The 24,847-nt window shown below is 41.7% G+C and overlaps 1 protein-coding gene across 1 annotated transcript in view; it reads left to right on the top strand.

Moving 5' to 3' along the window:
* CDR2L (cerebellar degeneration related protein 2 like) overlaps positions 1-24,521 on the top strand; it is a 45,612-nt gene extending 21,091 nt beyond the window's left edge. The window contains exons 2-5 of the mRNA XM_054977659.1: positions 13,513-13,625; positions 16,128-16,276; positions 18,151-18,315; positions 23,434-24,521. Of these exons, the coding sequence (XP_054833634.1) occupies positions 13,513-13,625; positions 16,128-16,276; positions 18,151-18,315; positions 23,434-24,319 (1,313 nt within the window). The 3' untranslated portion in view covers positions 24,320-24,521. The remainder of the gene's footprint in view (positions 1-13,512; positions 13,626-16,127; positions 16,277-18,150; positions 18,316-23,433) is intronic.
* The last annotated feature ends 326 nt before the right edge of the window (positions 24,522-24,847 follow it).

Consider the following 24,847-nt stretch of genomic DNA (forward strand, 5'->3'; position numbering starts at 1 on the left):
TGGAAACACTGAGAAGAGAGACTAAGTTTTTTATACAATACAACGTGAATAAAGAAGTACCAACCAGTAAAGTTTGGGACGCGTATAAGGCGGTTGTAAGGGGCATACTAATGGACTTAAATGGTAGAGCAAGGAAAAAGAAAGAGGAGAAAAGACAAGAGATTGAGGAGAAAATAAAGGCCAAAGAAGTACAGTTAAAAAAGAGACCAGGGAAAAAGAAAATACATCAGGAAATCAAAATTCTTCAAGAACAGTTAACAGCAATGAGTAACAAAGAATTGGAGTGGAACCTTAAAAGACTGAATCAAAAAGCTTTTGAGGGTGCTAATAAACCTGGGAAATATTTGGCATGGCAATTAAAGAAGAAAAGGGAAAAGAAAATAATAAATAAAATTTGTGAAGAAAACAAAACGTATTCGGAGCAGACTACCATTAGCAGAGCCTTTTATAAATTTTACGCTAAGCTGTATAATAAAAAAGAAGTAAACAAAGAATCAATAGCATCATATTTGGAGAAAACCAAACTTCCAGAGATCTCGGAAGCTTGGAGAAATAAGCTGAACAGTGAAGTAACTGATGAGGAAATAAATATGGCAATACAATCCGCAAATCTAGGAAAGGCGCCAGGGCCAGATGGACTTACGGCTAAATTTTATAAGACAATGGCCAATGAACTGGCACCATTCCTAAAAGAGGTGATGAACGGAGTTTTTAGGGATCAAAGAATTCCAGACACTTGGAGCGAAGCGAATATATCATTGATCCCAAAAGAGGGCCAAGATCTGACTAGCGTGAAAAATTATAGGCCTATATCACTACTCAATAATGACTATAAAATTTTTGCGAAGATATTGGCGGAGAGATTGAAGGGGTGGCTCTCGGAAGTCATAGAGGAGGAACAAGCAGGCTTTTTGCCAGACAGACAAATAAGAGACAACTTAAGGACAGTGATCAATGCTATTGAATACTACGACAAGCGTTGTGACAAAGAGGTTGGTTTCTTCTTTGTAGATGCTGAAAAAGCGTTTGACAATTTAAACTGGGACTTTATGTTTGCCACTATGGAAAAGCTACAACTGGGAGAAAGATTCGTCAGAGCAATCAAGGAAATCTATAGAGATCAGACTGCAGCAATTGTAGTGAATGATGAATTGACCAAAAAATTGACAATTAGTAAAGGAACAAGACAAGGTTGCCCGTTATCTCCATTGTTGTTCATTTTAGTATTGGAGATTCTGATGATACAAATTCGACAAGATGAGGAAATACGAGGAATAAAAATAAAGGACTATTCATATAAGGTCAGAGCATTTGCAGACGACATAATGTTAATTGTAGAAGACCCACTGGAGAACATGCCAAAAGTGATAGACAAGATCAAGGAGTTTGGAGATTTGGCAGGTTTCTTCATTAACAAAAAGAAGTCAAAGATATTATGCAAAAACATGACTAAGCAGAAACAACAATTGTTAATGGAAACAACGGATTGTGAAGTAACTAGTAAGGTGAAATACTTGGGAGTTGAGCTGACTGCAAAAAATATAGATTTGTTCAAGAATAATTATGAAAAATTATGGACTCAGATAGAGAGAGACTTGATCAAATGGAATAGATTGAACCTGTCATGGTTGGGCAGGATTGCAGCAGTTAAGATGAATGTGTTACCAAGAGTAATGTTTTTGTTACAGACAATACCAATCACCAGAGACTCTAAACAATTTGAAAAATGGCAGAGGAAAATATCAGATTTTGTTTGGGCAGGCAAGAAGCCTCGAGTGAAAGTAAAAGTTTTACAAGATGCAAAGGAGAGAGGCGGAATGCAACTGCCCAATCTGAGACTTTACCATGATGCAATCTGCCTAGTTTGGCTAAAAGAGTGGATGACATTAAAGAATAAGAAACTATTAGCCCTAGAGGGATATAAAAAAATTTTTGGATGGCACGCATACCTATGGCATGACAAAGTAAAGGTCAACTCGATGTTCCTGCATCATTTTGTAAGGAGAAGTCTATTTACAATCTGGAAGAAGTATAGAACTTACCTACAAGAAGGAACCCCCTTGTGGGTGGTTCCATATGAGGTGATAGATCCGAGAGCTGTGGATAATGAACAACAATGTTTAACGTACAAAGAAATAACTAAGATTGAAGTATCTAAACTTAGAATAAAGACGCAAGAGGAACTATCACCTAACTATGATTGGTTTCAGTATAGACAGATTAGAGATTTATACAACTCAGACTTTGCAAAAGGGGGCATACGAACAGAGAACTCGGAACTAGAGCAGACCCTTCTTAAAGAAGACAAGAAAAGAATATCCAAGGTATACCAAGTATTGCTGAAATGGTATACTGAGGATGAGATAGTTAAAACACAGATGGTGAAATGGGCTATAAATTTCAATAAAGAAATAACAATGGAGGCATGGGAATACTTGTGGAAAACTACAATGAAGACAACGACATGTATCAATATTAAAGAGAACATTTTCAAAATGATCTATCGTTGGTACATGACACCAAAGAAGATTGCGCTAGGGAATTTGAATACTTCTAATAAATGCTGGAAATGTAAGAAACATGAGGGCTCCCTCTATCATATGTGGTGGTCGTGTGAGGTAGCTAGGCAGTTCTGGGGGGAAATAATAAGAGAAATGAGTGAAATTTTACAGTTTCAAATAAATAAGAACCCAGAACTCCTGCTGCTAAACTTGGGAATGGAGGGAATTCCAGCCCATCATAGGACGTTGATTTTTTATATGACTGCAGCAGCTAGACTTTTGTATGCGCAGAAATGGAAAGTACAAGAAGTACCAACTATTGAAGATTGGATCTACAAATTGCTGTATATGGCTGAAATGGACAAGATGACAAGAAAACTGAGAGATCTGGACTCAGGGCAGTTCAACACAGACTGGGAGAAGCTGAAACAATACCTGGAGAAGAAATGGGAGGTGGGAGGAAAACTGTGGCAGTTTGAGAACTACTGAAATATAATAAAAGTATAAAAGAGAGGGGTGACTTTACCGGGGGAGGAAGAGAAATGTGAATTTATAAGCAGTTAGATTAATTGATTGAGATATATATAGATATGTATAGGTCAACTGATAGAGAATAATTAATGATAAGGTTTAAACATGAGGATTGACTAACTAACAATATTTTCTTTCTTTGACAAGATTTATATGCACCAAACTGAATGTATAGAAGAGTTAAATTGATTGAGTATCTGAGGAGTTATATAGAATTACCATAAAAAGTTGAAATGAGTAATATATAGAGAATAAATCAAATTGTTTGATTTAAATGTGGGAAATTTTTATGGTTTATATATTTTTATAGATTTATATAGAATTATTCAAAACTGGAAAATGGGATAAATTGTTTATCTAAAGACGTATAGTTTGGGTGTATAATAATTAAAGGAGTTAATGATGCACTGCTTAATATAATGGAGAATGTATATCTGTTTTAGACAGAGGAATTTAATAGAAGTAAGGGAAAAGGGACAGAGGGTGGGAAAGCTGTTGGAAGTCAACAAAAGGGGGGGAAAGGGAGGGGGTTAGAAACGAAAAATTAGGGGAAAATTGATTGTAATGTAAAAATAAAAATGTTCTAACCCAATAAAAAAATTTTCAAAAAAAAAAAAAGAAAGTAAATACTCCGTCACCTCATTAACTAGTGTTAGGGAACATTTTTCTAAAGTGGGACTTCAGAGCTGAAATCGAATCAGATATCACCTACTTTGTTTGTTATGACAGCAATTGAAGACTTAACAGCTAGAGCCACAGGCTTGGAAACCTTTGGTAATTACCTGGCTGACTTTGAGATAAGCAAAGAGAACAGACTTTTAAAAAGCGAAACAAAGAGCAGCAAACAAAAGATAAAGGTGGTTGATACTGAGAACAGAGAGTTCAGGTGCAATGCTCACTTTAGAGGTTTCAAAGAAGGGAGTAGAAAATAAAAACAGAGAAGTTTTTCTTACTGCCTGGATTAGAGAAACTTTAGAACTGGAGAAGTGGTGCTACCCTGAGCAAAACTTTGTTCTATAGAAGATTCTTTGGAAATACTAAAAGAGAAGATTATCAAGAGAAGCTATGGTTCAGTGAAAGAGCATCTGCTTTATTTGCAGAAGGTCCCAAGTTTCATTCCAGCATCCTTTGGTTAAAAGGATCAGGTAGTAGTTGATATGTAAGAGCTGCTGCCAATCTGGATAGACAGTACTGTTCTTGATACAGTCAAGTGGACTGACTATATAAGGCAGCTTCATTTGTTCCTATGAAAAAAGACTCTCTTCCCTCTTCTGAAGGGAAGAGGCATATTTTTTACTCTGCGCTCTGGACTCTTTTGCCAGGTGCACATACAGGCAAGGAGACTTGGCCACTCCAGCCACAGCACTTACATGTTTCTGTAGTTCAGTTAGCAGAGGTTAAGACAGTGGCGTAGTATGAGGGGGCAGAGGGGCGGCTGCCCCGGGCGCAAAATTATTAGGGGGCGCCAGCCACCAAGGAGAGCCTGCGCCACATCCGTGGGAGCTGGGAGACCACCTGTGCTGCCATGGCCGCGTGATGCGCGGATGGGGCGGCCGGCTCGCTGGGCACCAAGCTGGCCCTCCGTGACTGCTGGTTGAGGAGTGCGCCGAGTGGGCAGCGGCGGCACAGGTGGCTGCAGTGGAGGGGTAAGGAGTGGGGAGGCGAGTGGCCCCGAATTACAGGAGCGCTCCCGGGGGGGCGAGCGGCTGCAGTGGAGGGGTAAGGGGTGGGGAGGTGAGCAGCCCTGAATCGGGGGAGCACTCACGGGGGGCAGCTGCACCCTGCATGATGCCTTCACTTCCTGGAAGTGACATTGTGTGGGATCCAGGAGTGCGCACGCATATGCGCACACGGTACCACAAGCACCACCTCCTGCCACTCTAAGCCCGTCTAGCTTTGTTAAAAATCACCATTATCTGAGTAACATTACACCAGTAAGAATCCTGACATTACTGTAAATGTCTGTATCGAACTCATGGAGTGTGAGAAGGTAAGCCCCCTTCTTCTCAGCCTTCCAACTTGCCCCTAAGCTGCAGCACAACTGAGGATATCAACCTAGGGCTCACACTACATGCTACATTTTTAAAAAAAATCCGGTCTGGGTACTCCTGATCCAACTTGCACTTCCCACAGCCAGACTTTTTGTGGGGAACTAATTACCCAACCATCACAGAGGCAATATTCAGTGTGTGTGCAAATAACTTCACTTTGGTGCCATTTTGAACAGAATCCTGGTACAGAAGAAGGCAGAATCTCTTCCTTCCCTTACACCTGTGGTCCCAATCGGAATTGGACCCTTGTGGCACTTGAGCCGTCAGTTCCCTGCAGTTGCTGTCTGTCTGCAGAGAATGCAAGTGGGGTTGAGGGAACTCAGGCATAACATTTAAAAATGTAATAGCTAGTTGGGCCCTAGGTCTGCAGCCTGTCTCAGTCCTCAGCACTATATAAACCCCAGCCAGTTTGGTGTAGTGGTTAAGAGCAGTGGGACTCTAATCTGGAGAACCAGGTCTGATTCCCCATTCCTCCACTTGAAGCCAGCTGGGTGACCTTGGGTCAGTCACAGCTCTTCCAGAGTTCTCCCAGCCCCACCCACCTCACAGGGTGATTGTTGTGGGGATAGAATGACATACTTTGTAAACCTCTCTGAGTGGGCGTTGTCCTGAAGGGCAGTATATGAATCAAATGTTGTTGTTAGGTCAGATGATGGGGCTGTATCTCTCTGACCTGCTGCACACACATTTCTAACACATGGGACAGAAACTCCACAGAAAGGGCAGTTTGCACACGTAGGCAAGAAGGAGAACAAACACTGTTGTAACATGTTGCTAACACTGTTCTGCTAAGATCATAGAGGTTCTCCAGTGAAAGTTCCTAATTCCATGTTTTGATTTTATTTGCCTGTGGTCTTGTTCCATTATATCACAATTCTGGACATGTATACGTCATGTGTGTACGTATGTATATATTTATGTATATGTATGATTCTTGTTGGAATTGCAGCCACAGAATTCTGTTGCGATATATCCTCTCAGCCCAACAACCTCTCAGGGTTGTTGAGAGAATAAAATTGAAAAGAGGAGAATGATGTGAGACACTTTGTATCTCCATTGGGGAGAAAGAAATAAAGTAAATAAATAAAATTTTAAAAATCAAGGGAATATTACTAATCTTTATTAAATTAACACAAAATCTGATGCAAGTTGCAAAGATGTTCATAGATGAACAATGGGAAACATTTTGACCATTAAACGAGTGAAGTTGGAATTATAAATAACAAATTCAAACTAAATTTAGAAGACAAAATGGCATTTTTATCAAACTTGGTCCCTATGTATATTTAAGACTGCATATCCTAAAAACATAATTCAGATAAAAAGATCTAATTGTTAAACAGAAATTAAAACGTATTAAACAAGGGAAGATTATGGTGGGGTAGAGTGGGTAAAACAATGGTTCTGATGTTTATCTGTATTCGTTTTTTGTACGACTATTGTAAACAATTGAAATTTTGTATAAATTGCCTTCAAATTCTTGTGAGTGAGACACCAAGAGCAATCTGCACCATAAAAATTTGGAGCAGAGCATTCATATTGTGTAGTTACCATAAGCTCACTATATATCTTGAAAGAGTAAGTGTATTTATTTGTTTGATACATTTATATAGCCTTTCTGCCACTGCATTCAAGATGGTTTATAATTCAAATAACTACCTATAAAAACACACTGCTCAAAAGAAAAAGGCATAAAGGAGAAAAACGAGCAAATCTAGTTCTTAGATACTTGTAAAAAATAGATAGAATGGGTGCTGGTGGAAAAGAAAAACGTTTCATGAGAATTTTTTTGTTCATAATCAGCCTTAAAATACAGGTTTTATCAGGGGGAATGTAGGGCAGTGGAGGATTCATATGTTTCTCTAGGGTGCATCCCGTAAAATAAAGCTGAAATGGAGCTGAATTGTAATTTTTTTCTGATATTTTTGCTTAGTCATTTGTTGGTGTGTTGGTGTGTATGATAGTTTATTGAAACAGCCCTTTAAGAAATTGCTTTTAAATGAAAGGTCAACTGTCTTGTCTTCCATAGAGCCTCAGTGCTGGAAAAGAATAACTTTTCTTTCCTGAAAATATTTTCATCTTTTCTGCCTCTATTTTATACCACTTCCAACTCCTGCAGAATTAGTGCTGAAAGGGTTCTTTGCATCATGATGCTGGATCCTGGGCTCTATAATCCACTTAACTCACCCCAGCAGATTAAATCAGATGCCATATGGTGGAATGAGGTTAATATAATCCTTGGGGACACAGGGATACCCCTAAGCTTTGCTACTTGGCATGAGGCAGTATGAATGCTTCTGTTCTGATATCGTTATGTCGGGCAAAGCAGGTCAGGATAAAATTTGCAGCAGAAACCTTTGATTTAGGGAAGAAGAAGAGGACATCAGTCACACATGAGGGAGCTAATGCAAGTGAAATTTCTGTCTTGACCTGCAGAGGAATGAAATAGAGTTGCCAACAGACTACAAGAAAAATGTCCTGTCCCTTTAATAGAGGCTTAATGGAATGTTATTTACTTCCATACCATGAAAAGCTTCAGCTGCCCATTTCCACACATTAAGCCTCCTTTAAAGGGACAAAATACCTTTCTTCTGGCCTGTTGGTAGCCCTAGGAATGAACCATTGTCTCTTGGGAGCATTTTGGAAACTGGAGGCAACTGCAAGGAATTATTTATTTATTTCATGCATTTTTATCCCATTCGTCCACCAAAGAGCTTAGGGCTGTGTACATCATTCTCTGCTCCTCTATTTTATCTTCACTGTAATGCTATGAGGTAGGTTAGTCTGAGAGCTGAACTAAACATGACGAGTTACTAGAGTTCTACACGTGTCTGCTTAGCTCAAGGTTTGATGGGAAGTGTAGGAAGTGTAGGTCCTTGCAGCTTTAAGTTTAAGGTTTACAGAGCAGCAGGAAGGAAAGTGCAGGCGTGGGGCTATTGCTGAGCTCCCCCCTTCCCCTCCACTGTGTGTGTGGGGGGGGTTCAGGGCCCCTCTCTATTTCCCCCCTTCCCCCCCACAGCAGACAGGGCGCCCAGAGTGTCACTGCAACTTCCTCCCCCCCCCCGCTCGCCTGGCCCCTGCCTGAAGCCACACGGCCCGGAGCCACATAGCCCAGCATCGCACTGCCTTTCCCACCGCTTGCCTGGAGCATCGTTTCATCTTCCCCCCCACTGCTCGCCCAGCCCTCGCACAGCAACACCAGGCTATGCAGCTCCAGGCCATGCAGCTTCAGGCAGGAGCCAGGCAAGTGGGGGGAAGATGCAGCTACGCTCCAAGCGCCTTTCTCCTTGCTCGCCCCGAGCGTTGCTGCATTCCTCCCCCCACTTGCTCGGCCCCCGCCCAGAGCTGCATAGCCCAGCATTGCTCTGTGGGGGCCGGGCAAGTGGGGGGGGGGATGCAGCAATACTCCGAGTGAGTGGGGGAAAGGCTCCTGGAGTGTCACTGCATCTCCCCCCCTTGCTCTCCCGGTCCCCGCCCGAAGCCGCATGTCGCTTCATCTCCCCCCCTGCTCAACCCAGCCCCCGCAGAGCGATACCAGGCTATGCAGCTCTGGGCCGCGTGACTTCAGGTGGGGGCTGGGCGACTGGAGGGGGAGATGCAGCAGCGCTCCAGGTGCCCTGTCTGCTGCTGACCTCTTCGCCCAGCCCCGCTAGCAGCAGCCAGGCACCCTGTCTGCTGTGTGGGGAAGGGGGGGCAGAGAGGGGCCCTGAAACCCCCATGCACACACAGCAGAGGGGGAGGTGGTACCCAGCAAGAAACCCACACCTGCACTTCCCTCCCTGCTGCTCTGTAAACCTTAAACTTAAAGCTGCAAGGACCTACACTTCCTACACTTCCCATCAAACCTTGAACTAAGCAGACACGTGTAGAATTCTAGTAACTCATCACGTTTAGTTCAGCTGAGAGACAGTAACTGGCCCAAGGTCACCCAGTGAGCTTAGTGGCACAGTAGGAAGTTGAACCTGAATCTCCCAGATACAAGTCCAACACCTTATCCTTTACACAGTATCTCTCTACCACTAAATGTACTACTAATCTTTTAATCAAGTCTTTCTAGAGATTGTAGCTATCAGATCCACATTGTTTATTAGAATTAAGAGCTTGTCAACGCTCAAGAGTTCATCCTAGGGTACAATACTGAGAGCTGGAGATCAGGTTTCTGAGAAACAATTAAGTAGAACTGGTAAAATAAGAATAATGCCAAAATCCTTGATTGTCCTTCAGATGTAATATAGCACTTTCCATATACTTTCTGACAGGTTGTAAAGGATAAGGAAAAGGTGGGTAAAATCCAGTTATTAATGTCTACTCTGCAATGTAAGTCATGCTGACCTTGATTTGCTCTAGTTTAACCTCCCTTTACCTTAAGAATAGCAAGTTTTATGTGCGTTTTCAGTAGGGCTTTTGTGGACTCCATTTTGCAACTCTTGCATACAGTTCAGTAAGTGCTAATTACAAGAAAGACATCTGCAAAGAGAACTTCTTAATTTCTTTATTGAAGCCCAAGGCCTACAAGTGTGGAGAGTTGGAGAAGGAAGGAAACAAAGGATGTGGATTACTGCTCTTCTATCACATACAGACATTGCTCATTAAAATCCAAAGAAAACAGTGTGGGAGACTGAGAATCAGACCCTTTCAGGACTGGTTAATTGTAAAGTCATTTCCCAACCTGCATCGATTTATTTTCAACTTGCCATATCCTTTTTTGTGCCATTAGTAGTCTGTCCAACTTTTATGTGACTTTTCCCTGGGTTTTCTGGGAGCACTTTTTCCCTGACTTTTTAAAAAAACACACACACACGTTTTCCATTCGATACTTTCCCCGCGCATAATCTTTATTCTGGCTTTTAGAGTTCTGCCCTCTTCTGCCCCCTGCCAGCCACTTCTTTGTAACTGGCCATTCTCATCTACCCAGCCCGTTTCTCTCCCCTCTTTTTCCATCTCTTCCCTCCTCCCCCCTCATCTTTTCTCCTTTTTAAAAATAAATTGTCTAAATCCAGTGCTAGATCGATGCACCAATGGTTTGTAAGTGGTGTATTACTTTCATTTTTCTATGTTCATAGGGGTTGGAGTATTATATAGGGGGCTAAATATTTCCGTACCAGAGGAAACAATTTTAATATAAACAATTAGATTGTGATTTCAAGGTGAAATAGACAAACACAATTGAGGACAAAACAAAAGAAAGCAGGAAAGGAGATTTGTCTGTGATCTATCACTGCAGCAATAAAAGAATCACCTTGAAATAAAGGTTTATTTAAAATATTATTTATTCTACAGAACATTTTTGTGCCCTCAAGTGATTCAAGTGCATGCACAATTCATGTTTTCAGTAACTTCCTTTCTTACTTCCAATTTTGGGTTGGCCAGTAGGAGATTCTTGAACATGCGCCCTACTTTGCTACCAGCAGAAATCGCCATCGACATAACCCTCCAACCAATCGCTTCTCATCATGAGCCACACTATTGAACGAGAGCTCTCCAGTGGTGGGGGAGATTTAAACCAAGGAGAAGCAGTTTTTCTCCAAGACCTTAACGCTTCCCCCACCCCTCTTGATGCTACTGGGAATGAAACACACAGCTAAAACAGAACACAGTGACTCTATTAGAGCAGATAATTATGAGAAGACCAGGATTCCCTGACTGCATTATCCAAACAACATATACCCATTCCCCCCCTTCGCCAAGATCATTGATCATGATTCCTCAGAAAAAGTGAGGTTATACGAGTTTTCTAGTATTTAATGCTCTGCAAACTGGACATTATTCTAAATGCTTGTACGTACTTTATATTCTGCTCGCTATCTCTGTTTTTAATATCTCTGGATGTCAGTGCTGTTTTCCAAACTTTGTCAAGACATCTCTTAAGAGGTTGTGTGCGCATCATTCTCAGTGTACTCCAAGGACAACCTGAAGCTCCCTCTTAAGATGGAAATGAGAGACAGTGAAGGAAAGGATTCATCTTGCCCTGAGATTTCCCAGAGTGAATTTGGATTGGGCCACATTGAGAAATGTGCCTAATCATCCAGATATATGTATCAAGTACATGCTTGTCTCCCCAACCAGACATGGTGGTAACACCCATAGCTGGTGTGTCCTGTAGGCTGGACCCTGCACCACATTCCTTCGTTTCGAGAATTTAGCCCATCAGAAGGCAGGAGCAAGGCCTTTCCCGCAACTGACCTAATGCCTTTCTTGGTGAGGTATCGGTGAGATCTTCCTACATCATCTTCCATGGATGTTGTAAGACATATTTATTTCAGAAGACATATCACCTCTGCTGCTGCTGTTTTACTGTTATGAACAGTTGTGTTTGGTTAAGGCTTTTTTATGTTTGCTGATTTGGGGTGGGGGATGGTGCCGCAATCAGAAGAGTGTTGGGTAGGGTTGATACGGTGGTAGGAGTAGAACAGGCCAGATAAGGAGAAGGGGCAGCAGACATTTGCAAGCTGTTGCCCTTTCTAGTTTTTCTTCCAGCCAAAGTGATGGTGGTGATCATATCAACATCCTGCCGGGATATGATATCTTTCTTTTAAATGCCAGGTCAGTTACAGGTAAAACAGCAGCCATCCAGGACTTAATTGTGGTTGAAAAGGCTGGCATGACATCTATCACTGAGACCTGGTTGGGGGGAGAGGGGAGTTAACTTCTTGCATTATGCCCCGGGGTAATCGGTGACACATCAGCATAGGCCTGGCGGGTGGGGAGGTGATGTCACTGTAGTCTATCAGTATTTTGTTCCCCTGGCTCGATGCACTATCCAGGACGCTGCTAGGTTTGAGAGTGTATATCTCGTGCTGTGTGCGAAATAGGATTGGGATTCTGTTGGTGTAGCACCCACTCCACTGTCCAACCATCTACTTGACTGTGCACAATCTTAGAATGGCATTTACGTCATTGAGATTCCAAACAATGGCTGTTTTTCACACTACTAACCTGCTTCCGTAACGTTGCGAAATGTCGCGCAAAAAACATGGAAGATAGCATCTTCTTGAAAAAGTTTTGCGCGATGTCGTGCAAAACTCTCACAAGAAGATGCTATCTTCCGCATTTTTGTGTGATGTTTCGCAATGTTACGGAAGCTGGTTAGTAGTATGAAAACGGCCAATGCCAACTGAGTTACCTTTAGGTCGGTGCTCCAAAAAACCAAAGGAGCAATGCATTTGTTTATGTGGTAGAACAGTAGAGGACCTTCTTCACTATGTTCTGGCTTGTCCTTTGTATGCGGAACCCAGAAAGAAATTCCTGACTAACACACACTCCTTCTCTGACTCCGATACTAGTGATCTGATGTAGATGCCTCTGTATCCTATAAAGTGGCACTTTTTGCCGTGGCCACTAGGAAAATAAGAGCAAATGCAGTATCTAAGAAAGCTTCTCGTAATTCTGAGCAATAAATCTGGGTCTTGCTTGTGATTTGATCCTGACAAAATGGGGTATTACTGGTTGGAATGTTTGACCCAGGAATGGCAATATCACCCTAAAGGTGAGCCATCTGCAGACTTTTCTGGGTGGGAAACATCTTGCCACTGTGGTGCATGCCCTGATAACATCTAGATTAGATAACTGCAATACACTCTATATGGAGCTGCCCTTGAAGACTGTCTGGAAGCTGCAATTGGTACAGAATTATGTGGCCAGATTATTGACTGGAGTGGGTCATAGGGACCATATCACTCCAGTCTTGTTCCATATATACTGGCTCCCAGTTTGCTTCCAGGCCCAATTCAAGGTGCTGGTAGTGACCTTTAAAGTCCTATACAGCTTGGGACCAGCATACCTTAAAGACTGCCTTCTCCCAAATGAATCTCATCCACTTTGATGATCTTTGGAGGGCTTGCTTTGGGTGTCCCCACCATCTGAGACTAGACAGGTGGCAACCTGAGAAAGGGCATTCTCGGTTGCAGCACTGAAACTTTGGAATTCCCTCTCCAGGGAAATTTGCCCGTATCCCTCTGTCATTGTCTTCCATCAGCAAGTGAAGACTTTTTGTATTGTTTTGGTGTATCCCCAGTAAACTCTCCTCCCTGGTTGTGTGTTTATATATCTATGTTTTTAATTGTATGTTGTTGTTGTTGTTGTTGTTGTTGTTGTTGTTTACATATAGTCTGCCTTTCTCACTTAGACTCAAGGCAGGTTAAACAGTATAAGTCAATATGATCAATATGCATTTTAAATGATATTTTATTGTTTTAAAATTCTGCCTTGGGGACCCTATCTTGGATGGAAAGGGAGGATTTAAATGTTTAAATTAAATTATTGAATTGTGTGTGATATTTTGGAGCGTGGGTAGCTGCTTTGAACCTTGGAAAGGCAAGAGAAAAATATTTTGAGTGAATTCCTTGATCAGCTATAGCAGTTGCACACATTCCATTCCTAAGAGCGTGGAGAAAAGGCTCTCCGTACACTTCCTTTCTTTTACTTTTCAGACTTGCACTTAGCTGCCGAACTGGGCAAGACCCTGCTGGAGCGCAACAAAGAGCTGGAGGATTCTCTGCAACAGATGTACGCAACCAATGAGGAGCAAGTGCAAGAGATAGAGGTACTAAAGGCAGGTGCTGATGAAGCAGTCACCTACTTAACCATTTTTGTTGCTGTTCCCTGTTAAAATACACCATCAAAACTTTGTGTGTATTAAGATGACATTTTAGCCAATATAGTCGTCACGAGTTACTGCCATGGAGATGCATTAATACAGAGAGGGGGCTGAAACCAGGAAGGATTAAAGCCTGCAAGAACATAGCCACCCAGTGAGAATGTGCCTGCTTCCCCCAACCCATATGTTTTCATTCCAAGCTCTGCAGCTTTTGAAAGGGTCACTTTGAGCTTTATGAGTCCTCAGATTAGTTCGAAAAGGCTTTGAAACTGGGTTAAATTGTTCTGTCCCCTCATGACACCATGCATCTGTTTTCCTCTACATTTCCCATAGACTTTAAAATTATGATTACAAATATATTAAATATTCTTGATAGTGCATTTTTAAACAATATGTTTAGAGGCATTGGAAGAGAGAGGGAGATAGAAGTCAAAGGGAAAAAAGAAAAAGGGGATTTGAAAAACCTCTAGTAATTCTAAAGTTCTAATACTTAAGAGGCAGATTTTTTTTTCCTGAGAAAAATGTTGACCACTCTAAACTAGAAATATTAGAAAGAGTAAGACAGGGCTTTAAGAAAATAAAGAAAAGGGGAATTTTACTCCTGCTTCTTGGCTTTTAATACAGAAGTAAAAGGTCCTAAAACAACTGTCTTATTTGAGATAACCTTGTTTTTCCCCACAGCATACCTAATCAGTATTACTAATGTATTCTGGAATTCTTAAAAAGCTGTATGAAAAAGGTTGTAGCAGGAGAGGCTGGTCATTTTAATGGAACACTGGAGATCCAGTTTGGAGTAGTGGTTAAGAGTGCCAAGACTCTAATCTGGAGAACCGGGGTTGATTCCCCACTCTTCCACTTGAAACCAGCTGGGTGACCTTGGGTCAGTCAGCTTCCCGAAGCTCTCTCAGCCTCACCCACCTCACAGGGTGTTTGTTGTGGAGATAATAATTACATACTTTGTAAATCACTCTGAATGGCTGTTAAGTTGCCCTGAAGGGCAGTATATAAATGGATTATCATCATCATCACCACCACCACCACCACCACCACCACCACCTCCTCCTCCTCCTCCTCCTCCTCCTCCTCCTCCTCCTTACTGGAGAAGAAACTGTGAATGTTGGGGCTGTCACTTGGAAATCACATCTGATTAATCACACAAATCTTAACATTAACTATTTGATTAAATCTGTGTAAATTTATGCATGAATACACCAATAGTTTTGAAGAACAAAAGTGTATTTTTAAATTATGTATGTATGGAGGATTATTAGGAAAGGCACTGAAAAGGAAACAGCCAATATTGTAGTGTCCTTTTATAGATCTGTGGTGTGGCCTTATTTGGAGTACTGTGTACAGTTCTGGTCTCAAAAAGGACACTGCAGAGCTGGAAAAATTGTAGAAGAGGACAAGTAAGGTAATTAAGGGGTTGGAGCATCTTTCTGTGAGGAAAGCCTGAAGAGTCTGGGACTTTTCAATTTAGAGAAAGAGGGGAGACATAATAGAGGTTTATAAAATCATGCATGTGGTAGAGAAGGTGGGTAATAATAACAACAACATTTGATTTATATACCTGCCTTCAAGACAACACCTACTCAGAGCAGTTTACAAAGTATGTTATTATTATCCCTACAACAATCACGCTGTGAGATGGGTGGGGTTGAGAGAGCTCCGGAGAGCTGCGACTGACTCAAGATCACCCAGCTGGCTTCGAGTAGAGGAGTGGGGAATCCAACCCAGTTCTCCAGATTAGAGTCCCACCGCTCTTAACCACTACACCAAACTGAGTACAGAGAACTTTCTTTCCTGTACTATTAGAACTCAGGGGACTCAATGAAGATGATGGACAATAGATTGAGGACAGACAAAAGGAAATACTTCTTTACTCAATGAATAATTAAATTCTGGAATTCACTGTCAGCGGTTAAAGCATGGATGGCTTTAAAGGGGGGTTAGATAGATTCAAGAAGGAGAGCAGTGGCTACTAGCAATAGTGAATAAGCGGAACCTTCATATTCAGAGGTAGTCAATCTCTGAAACCCAGTGCAAGGAGGCCTCATCATCGGAAGGCCGGGCCTCTGTGCCCTGTTTGTTGGTCTTACAGGACAACTAATCCTGTGAAACAGGATCCTGCAGTAGATGGATCACTGCTTCATTCCAGCAGGACTCTTCTTACAGGTTGAAGGTATCAACTGTAGAAAGGGCCTTTTTCCTGTATGAGAGAAGGGCAATGTCTTGTCTAAGATAGTGGCTGCCATTTGCAGTTTTTATAATATTAAAGAGAATTAGTATTTTTAAACATGTTACCCAGTTAAATCGCAAGTTGATCGCAAGGTTTTTAACTGAGAAATGTAATCTGTTATTTGACCAACCATCATATCTCTAAAGAATAACCCATATGGTATTATATTTCAAATCTTCTTGTGGATTTCTTATTTTTCCTTTTTCTAGTATTTGACAAAACAGCTGGAAATGTTACGGCATATGAATGAACAGCACGCTAAGGTCTATGAGCAGCTGGATATGACAGCACGGGACCTAGAACTGGCCAATCAGAAGCTTGTGCTGGAAAGCAAAGCATCCCAGCAGAAGATACAATGGTAATCCTTCTTCTAGTGGGTCCTTTAGGTGGATTCAGACCACTGGGCGGGGGGGTTCTGACACGCGTTAACATTGTGCTGTCAACTCTAAATGGAGCTATGCATTTTGAAAAGTCGCTTTTGAAGTGGAAAGGAAATTCATGTGTTTACACACTGAGGTTAGCACTTCCAGTTCATAATCACCTGTCATGAGTGCCAATAAGTCAGGAGCTTATTATAGGTTTCAGTATTCCTCTTTGAAGCCATGTTGACCCTAAAAGTATGTCTGCTCCATTTTATGGGGCATGAAATACTGCAAAGAGCTAGTCCACAGTGTGCCTCTTCCTACATTAATGTTCTTTGTTTCCAGGATTTGTTTCCAGGATTTGTCTAACAGAAGTGAGTTACTCATTCATAAGGCACTGATGTTCATATAGTGTCGTTCGAGGCAAGATGTATGTTGCTGCAAGTAAATTTACTCATATTTTAGAGAGACGTGCCATTTCAATTAATAGGCTGCTATGGCTACTCAAAAGTAAAAGCACACATTCAAACTAAAATGCTAACTGTAACAGTGTGATGCAGGCAAATCCTAAGGTTTCTTGTGCTGTCATGAGTGCTTTGAAGGGGCACACCTTTAGTAACAAAACATTGCAAAATTTGATGTTACATAAGGTGACAAGACAGTGCCACAGAACAAATGTCCAGGACTAGAGCACAACTCTCCTCCTTGTTGTTCTTACAGTTCACTCCCTGGAAACAGCAGGAGTCAAAGCTCCCTTCTTCAGCTTCTTCAGAGCTTTGGCTCTCAAAGCTTATATCATGAAATTCTTCTTGGTCTCTAAGGTGCCACTGGACTCAAATCCTGCAGTTCTACTGCAGATGAGCATGGCTACCTACCTGAAACTATCTCCCTGGATACAGTTTCCCTTCCCATCTCTTAGTCCCAACTACATGTGACAATTTGCATGTGCGAATCTGCCCCGTCATATGGAAAGTGTGGCAGTGGAGGATCCTGAGTCCTTCTTCCACCTTTGTTATCATAGAATCATAGAGTTGGAAGGGGCCATACAGACCATCTAGTCCAACCCCCTGCCCAGTGTAGGATCAGCCTAAAGCAGGGGTGGGCAAATTGCGGCCCGCAGGCCACATGTGGCCCGCTACAGAGTTTTTTGTGGCCCGCCAAGACAGTCAGAAAAATCCGCCTTGAACTGAAGATTCATCTCGTATTTTCCACTAGGACAGCTACGTCAATACGCATGCGCAGTGTAGATACGTGCTTTTCCGGTTGATCTGGTTAATTTCAATTTTGTCTTTGCAACACTAAATCTATAAATTTCCAACTTTAGTGAAACCACTATTTTATTTAATTTATATTTATTGATTTTTATGATACAATTTATACCTTTTCTGAAATGCAAAGTTAACTAATGAATGCAATCATTTTAAAAGGTGCGGCCCTCCGCTAACCTCTGCTCCCACAAAGTGGCCCCCCCGAGCCAAAACAATTGCCCACCCCTGGCCTAAAGCATCTCTGACAAATATTCATCCAGCCTCTTCTATTACTGTTCTCTCAGCCAGGATAATTTCTGTTATAGATAGGGTGGATTGTTCAGCACCCCTCCACACATGCTTTCTTTTTACTTTCAATTGTATACTTTTTCATTCCCACACTTTAGATGAGATGGGGGCATTTTAAAAACGTGGATTTGCAACTATCTGGGCAAATCGGGACAGATTTTGCAGCCTGGGGATCCCAAGTGATGCTACCACAGGAAAAGGGGAGGCAAATGGGTAGCTTCCCCTGTTTCTTATGTCACATCTTCCTTACTGTAATGTTTAACCTGTACCTCTGTCTAAAGGCAATTTAACATTTTCCCTTTTCTCATGTGAAGTCTAACAGAAACCATTGAGGGATTGCAGAACCAAGTAGATGAGCTGCAAAAGCAGGTGGAAGAGATGCAGAGCCTAGATCAGCTGCGTGTCCGCCGGGAGAAAAGAGAGCGACGTCGAACCATCCACACGTTCCCTTGTCTCAAGGAGCTGTGCTCAAGTCCCAGGTACTTAGCAGCAAAATGGGTAGGGAAGGGGAAGACTTCCTTTTCCTTAAACAGTCTTTTGATGATTTTGATAGCATACCTGTGATTTTTTAATTAAATTTGGCCCTTTGCATCTACCTTGGTCCTTGCCTCTATACTTAATATAATATTTGTTGAAAGTATATTCCTACATTGCAGCAGTTCCCAAAGTTACTGAATTCCTATTTACTGCAGAGGAAATTGATGATATTTAGCAACTTAGATACAGAATATCCCTGTATCATTCTGAGAGCTGAAACAGTTTAAACAATCAATAGACAGCACAGAAAACACAATCCACTGAGATCCGGCAAATACTGCTGTTTTAATGAAAGGAAGATATTAGTAGGGCGTAAGCTAACCTTCGGCAAAATCTGTTCAGGGACTATGTGGATATATTCTCCCAAAATACTTCAGTAGTACATAACCCATAGTGTTTTAAGACTGCGCAGTTTGATTATAAAATTTGCATGTGGATTTTTGAAGGTCACATTGATTTATAGCAACTAAGGTCTCAAGGCTCTCTCCTTCTCAGCAGTTCCTAGAATAGACTCAGAAAAGGGGAAAGGGTACATCTTATCTTCCTTTTATTCATTTAAGTACTTAATGTACCATGGGCTTTTATTAAGGTACAGGAATGCTGACCAAGAAAAATCATAGCTTGCCCCCCCACCCCCAGCCCTCCACATGGAATTCCAGCTGGAGCATGCTTCTCCCCTTCCCACTCATTCTGAACTGCTTCAAAGACTGTTAGCTTTTTTGAGATTTAGAGACAAACTTTAACATATGAGCTATCCTAGAATTATACATTCATGTGTTGTGTCATGCAAGGGCCTCTGGTCAGACTGGTTGAACAGATTTGTTTAGTGTTTCAAATAGTTCCCTGGGGAACCAGAACAAGCCCCTAGAAGCATTTCCAACACTGCTGCAATAGATGAATGTCTTAAGTAGTTGTATAATCTGTAGCCGTATTTTGGACAATGCCAATCATAAACAGTGCAAAGATGCAATGCTGAGAGCATTTCTGAAACTATTTTAAAGAGTTTTTAAAAACTGATTAATTAATAATAAAATAATAGGGTCGTCGTTCCTCCCCCCGAATTCTTCCTTGAAATCCTTTTTTCCCATGAAGGTTATTATGTCGTCATCCCCCGCCCCAATGAAAGTAAGCCTAAAAATGCCAAAACTAATTTGTTCAAATTCACACTTACTACTCTTTAGTCTAAGGACACACAAACATATATGAAAAAGGTCTCAGTCTGTAAAAGGTAAATTATGGGTGCATCCAGAGTTTGGATTGGGACCACATGGGAAGAGGAGAAGGGTTTTTTATCCCTAATTGAAATAAAGATTTCCATGCTGTTTCTAGAATTTTTAAGGGGAAAAAACAGATCCTCGGTGTAAGTAGCCTCATTTTGATTAGCAAAACTGCCTGAAGAGTTAAATCCCCTCTCCCTTCCTGCATGACCCTGTTCAAATCACAGTTCAACTCATGTGCAATTTACCTTTTACAGACTGATGAACAGCCACAATCTTCGTGATGTCTGTTTGTGCCCCCACTTTTTCTCCCCTCCAGCCTTTTCCGTTTTTGTTTCCTCCACAATAGAAATTAGATTGTGTTCCTGAAGGCAGACACTTGTCTTTTTTAGTCTATGCTGTACTGAAAAGCCTTGTGACGGTTGTTAATAACAGCAAAAACAACAATAATAGAAAGTGCTTTTCAGCAACAGTGAGAAAAAGCTGCACAACATTGACAGCTGACGGGGTGGATCTAGGATGTGCCAGTATCAGGCGTGGAATATTTCAAGGTGAACCCTATCACCTTTATTGTTTGTCATTGCTATGATACCATTAACAATGATACTGAGTAAAACATATTGCAGATAAGAGATTTCAAAGGGAATGGGGAAAATATCTAATTTGCTATATATGGATGACCTTAAATTATACAGAAAATCTGAAGAGAAAATCAATCTTCTGGTGCATACAGTGCGAATATTTAGTCAAGATATAGCTATTGGAACTGAAAAATTGCAGTGCTGTCTATAAAACAAGGAAAGATGACTGGATTGGATAGAATACAATGTGAATGGAAACAATCGAAAGCTTAGTCTATGAAAAAAAACTACAAATATTTGGGTATATTGCAAGCTAATGATATTCAGCATACAATAGTGGAAAAGAAAACTTGTGCTGAATACATAAAGGGTCCAAAAATACTCAAATTGAAATTAAACAGTGGAAATATAATTCAGGCTATAAATACCTTGGCCACCCCAGTGATTCGATACTGCACTGGAATTGTTGACTGGACACAAGCTGAATTGGATGCACTAGACTGCACAACAAGGAAAATTATGACAACGAATCACACACTACATCCTTGAAGCAACATGGATTGACTTTATTTGCCATGAAGTAATGGTGACCAAGGATTGTTACAAATAGACAATAGAAGAAGGAAAAAGGGCACTGAATAATTACATCAAGAGCATGAAAAAGAAGATGCTGGTTGACATTTACAGAGAAAGAATAATTAAAATTAAGGGTACAAAAGATGAATATAGAAAAGAAACACTGAAAAACCACATGGAGGCATGACAAAGGAAACCACTGCATGGTCAATATATGAAGAATACTGAGGGTAAAGTCGACAAGAGTTACAACTAGAAATGGCTAACTCAAGGGATATCGAAAAAAGAGACTCAACATAAAAAGAAACTGCTGCACAAGAACAGGCATTAAGAATGAACTGTATGAAAGCAAAAATTGAAAAGACGATGAATATGAATGAAGTGTAAATTATGTAACAAAGCGGATGAAAGAGTTGACCATTTCATCAGTGTGTGCAACAAGATTGCACAAACTGACTATAAAAAATGCTGTTATAAAGTCGTTGCAATGCTGTATTGGAATTTATGAAACAAGTACAAGTTACAATCCATGAACAATTGGTAGGAACTTAAGACCAAGAAAGTTGTTGAAAATAAGCAAGTTACGATCTTGTGGGATTTCAAAATCCAAACAAATAAAATCTGAGTTGGTGAAGGAGCAAATGATGCCAGCCCAAACATCTGGTGGACTCTGATAACATCACATGATGATAACGACAAGATTCTGAGTCAGTGCGGAACCAAAAATTCCAGCCCAAACATCTGGTGGACTGTGATAACAGCAACAACAATATGTATACAAAGGAGATGAATGGCTATTTATAGTTTTGCCCATATTAAAGAAACAGTGCAAATTTTCTTTTAGGAGTGAAATTAAGTAAATCAGCAGCTACAGTTGGTCTGGTAAATAAGGCTCAGTATGGAACACAGGGAAATGGCTGCTCAGTAAGAGGTTAGGGGAAAGGGCAAGCAGCTCCTCCCCTGATTTGCAGTTGTGGAGTTATCAAGTTACCAATGCTGGATCAAACTAGTAGTACCACAAGGGTAAGAGGAAAGATGCTTCCATTGCTGCAGATGTAATCATCTGTACAAAGCATCAGGTGTGTGATAGTACAGCTGTGGTTGTGGTATTACTTGGTGGTTGCTGGATAGCCCAGTTTGTTGCTAAGTGGAGGAGATGTGTAAATTTGTAAAAAAAAAAAATTTAGCAGCAGCAATCTTTATTGGCATTACATCCATGTTAACAAAAACACTCGACGCAACCAGAACTCAGTCTACAAATACACAACTCGCCTCATAGATGCAAGATACAAAAAATTTAGCTACAGTTTCGATAACTTTTTGGTTCTGAGTAGCCAATAGGAAGATAACTTACATTTATCAGATTTTCCAATTTGCTCTCTCAACAGCGGGTCAATGAGTGTGGGACGTATATCACAGTAATAAGTACAATACAAAAAAACATGTTCCAGGGTTTCTATGTCTCGCTGAGCACAAGTGCATAACCTGTTATCATATGGCGTTTTATGGAATCTCCCATAAAGTATCGCAGAAGGTAGCACATTAAACCGAGCTAACGAATAAGCTCTGCGATAATGTGGGGCCACTAAACAAGTGAGATATTCTGCCCTATACCCATGGGGTAAAAACCCCAAACCTAGGGGTGAACATCTGCCTGTTAATTTGTAAAAGTTGCTTTCATCCCACTTTCACTGTTCCTTTCAAACCAAACCAGATGTCTGAAGAGCAGAAGCATCCAATTCCCACATGGTCTTTTTTAGGGTTAACCCAGGTGCTTTTCATTTCAGGAACTGCTTCAGCTTCCCTTTTCCTTCGGTATGAGGGCTCCCAGACTAAATGAACAGTGACAGCTCCATTTTCTGCAAATCTGGCTTCTGGCAATGCCTTTCTCATGTTCCCCAATCAATGTTCATTAGTGTTTGAGCAGAGGGAGTAAGGAATGAGTGATAGCATAAACGTTCACACCCATAGTTGAGCCATATGAATAAACCTTCCTAGCCCACTTGGTTTATCTGCTGGTGGTGATTCTTCTGTTTTCCCTAAATGCACTCTGTGCTGTATGGCAAGTTAGCTCCACTGTACACTTAGAAGAACTTTAGTACAGGAAAAGGACAGACAGTAGAGTGTTTAAAAAGTACATAGGTGATGTGTATTTAAAAGGTACATAGCAGCATGGATCCTTCCTCGGCAGGAGGAACTTCCGGCTTCTCAGCTAAGGTGCTTTCCTCCAGCCTAAAGAGTCTTTGTCCAACTTGAGTTGCTTTTCCTTTGGAAGAAGAGCCACTGAAGTTGGAGGCAGGATTCTTGGGCTGGAGACTGCTCAGTGGAGTGGTGGGATACAGGCCAATCTGTGTCCCTCTTTCTATGAACCTGAGGCACATGTTCAGTAGACTCGCATGATACAACTCTTACTGGACTGTACTACTTCAAAGTGCAGGTAGAGGAAATCACCTATTTAAAGGCTTCATGCGGGGAGACCAACTCCATACACAGTAAAGTAACACATCAGGATTAAGTATGTGTTCCCTTGAGATGTAAACAAACAAGTGTCAACAAATTTCATTTTGTTATATGGAGATAACTCATCTATGATTTCACTGGATTTACAGGTTCCCCTGCTCTCCCTAAGATCTGTCTTTATTAATTTGCTAACCAACTTTTGTTGCTGTTTTTTTTTTAATATCAGATACGAAGATGCATTCCAGCTTCACAGCTCTTCAATGGAGTTCAGTCAGATGCCCTTAGAACGGGAGAACGAGCGACTGCAAGCAATGGTAAACTCCCTCCGGTCTCAAGTCAACCAGGAAAAGCAGCGGAAGGAGAGAGTGGAGAGAGAGTATACCTCTGTTATTCAGGAGTACTCAGACCTTGAGCAGCGTGTGTGTGAGATGGAGAGCTGCAAGCTGCGCATTAAAGAGCTGGAGGCAGAGCTGCTGGAACTCCAGCAAATGAAACAAGTCAAGAAGTATCTCCTCAGCAGAGAGGACAACCTCTCAGAAGCACTTCTGGAGCCTTTAAACAATGCCCCAGAAGCTGATTATATCGACCTCTCAGAGGAAGATGGAGGTAAAAACCATGAATCTTCCATGACAGCCTCTCCAAACCACCCAGTCCGGAAAAGTTGTAGCGACACAGCCCTAAATGCCATTGTGGCCAAGGATGCTGTGAGCCGCCATGAGGGCAACTACACGCTCCATGCCAATAACGTACGCAAGAGGGGCATGTCCATCTTAAGGGAGGTGGATGAGCAGTATCATGCCTTGCTGGAGAAATATGAGGAGCTCCTCAGCAAGTGCCGACAGCACAAGGACAGTGTGCGTCATACCGGGGTCCAGACCTCCCGCCCCATCTCTCGTGATAGCTCCTTTAGAGACTTCCGGGGAGAGGGTTACGAGCTAGATGAGCTTAAGACCATGGAGAAGAGCTTTAGCAAGCATGTGGAGGCTGTGGACAAGCGGCTAGAGCAGAGCCAGCCGGAGTACAAAGCCCTGTTTAAGGAGATATTCTCGCGAATCCAGAAGACAAAAGCAGACATCAATGCCACCAAGGTGAAAAAGAAGACCAGCAAATGAATGCAACAGCCACGTCAGTATGCCACACGCACCCAACTCTTCCTTTTGGCCCCAGGAATTTTGCCTGGCCTCCAAGGCCTGGAAGCTTCTCACTTTGTTCTCTTGCATAGGGAGCCCAAGGAATATTCCAAGGGAGCTCTTGGAGTGTTTCAAGAAGGGAAGAGCTCAAGTTACATTCTTTAAGTAAGAGCCAAAACACACGTTAAGAAAAACCTAGGTTCAGCACGTGTTCTCTTACCTCAAGGTTTGCTGGGATCTGTAGGCGTCCTGGAAGCTTAAAGTTTAGCATTTACAGAGCAGCAAAAAGGGAAAGGGAAATACAGGCGCCTGTATTTTAAGCTTTAAGCTTCCAGGACGCCTTTAAGCTTCCAGGACGCTTACAGATCCTTTAAGCTTCCAGGACTTTAAGCTTCCAGGACCCCTACAGATCTTTAAGCTTCCAGGATGCCTACTTTAAGCTTCCAGGACTCCTACAGATCCCGGCAAACCTTGAGGTAAGAGAACACGTGCTGAACCTAGGTTTTTCTT

This window comes from Eublepharis macularius, chromosome 4 (assembly GCF_028583425.1).
Source record: "Eublepharis macularius isolate TG4126 chromosome 4, MPM_Emac_v1.0, whole genome shotgun sequence".
NCBI classification, from domain to species: Eukaryota; Metazoa; Chordata; class Lepidosauria; order Squamata; family Eublepharidae; genus Eublepharis; species Eublepharis macularius.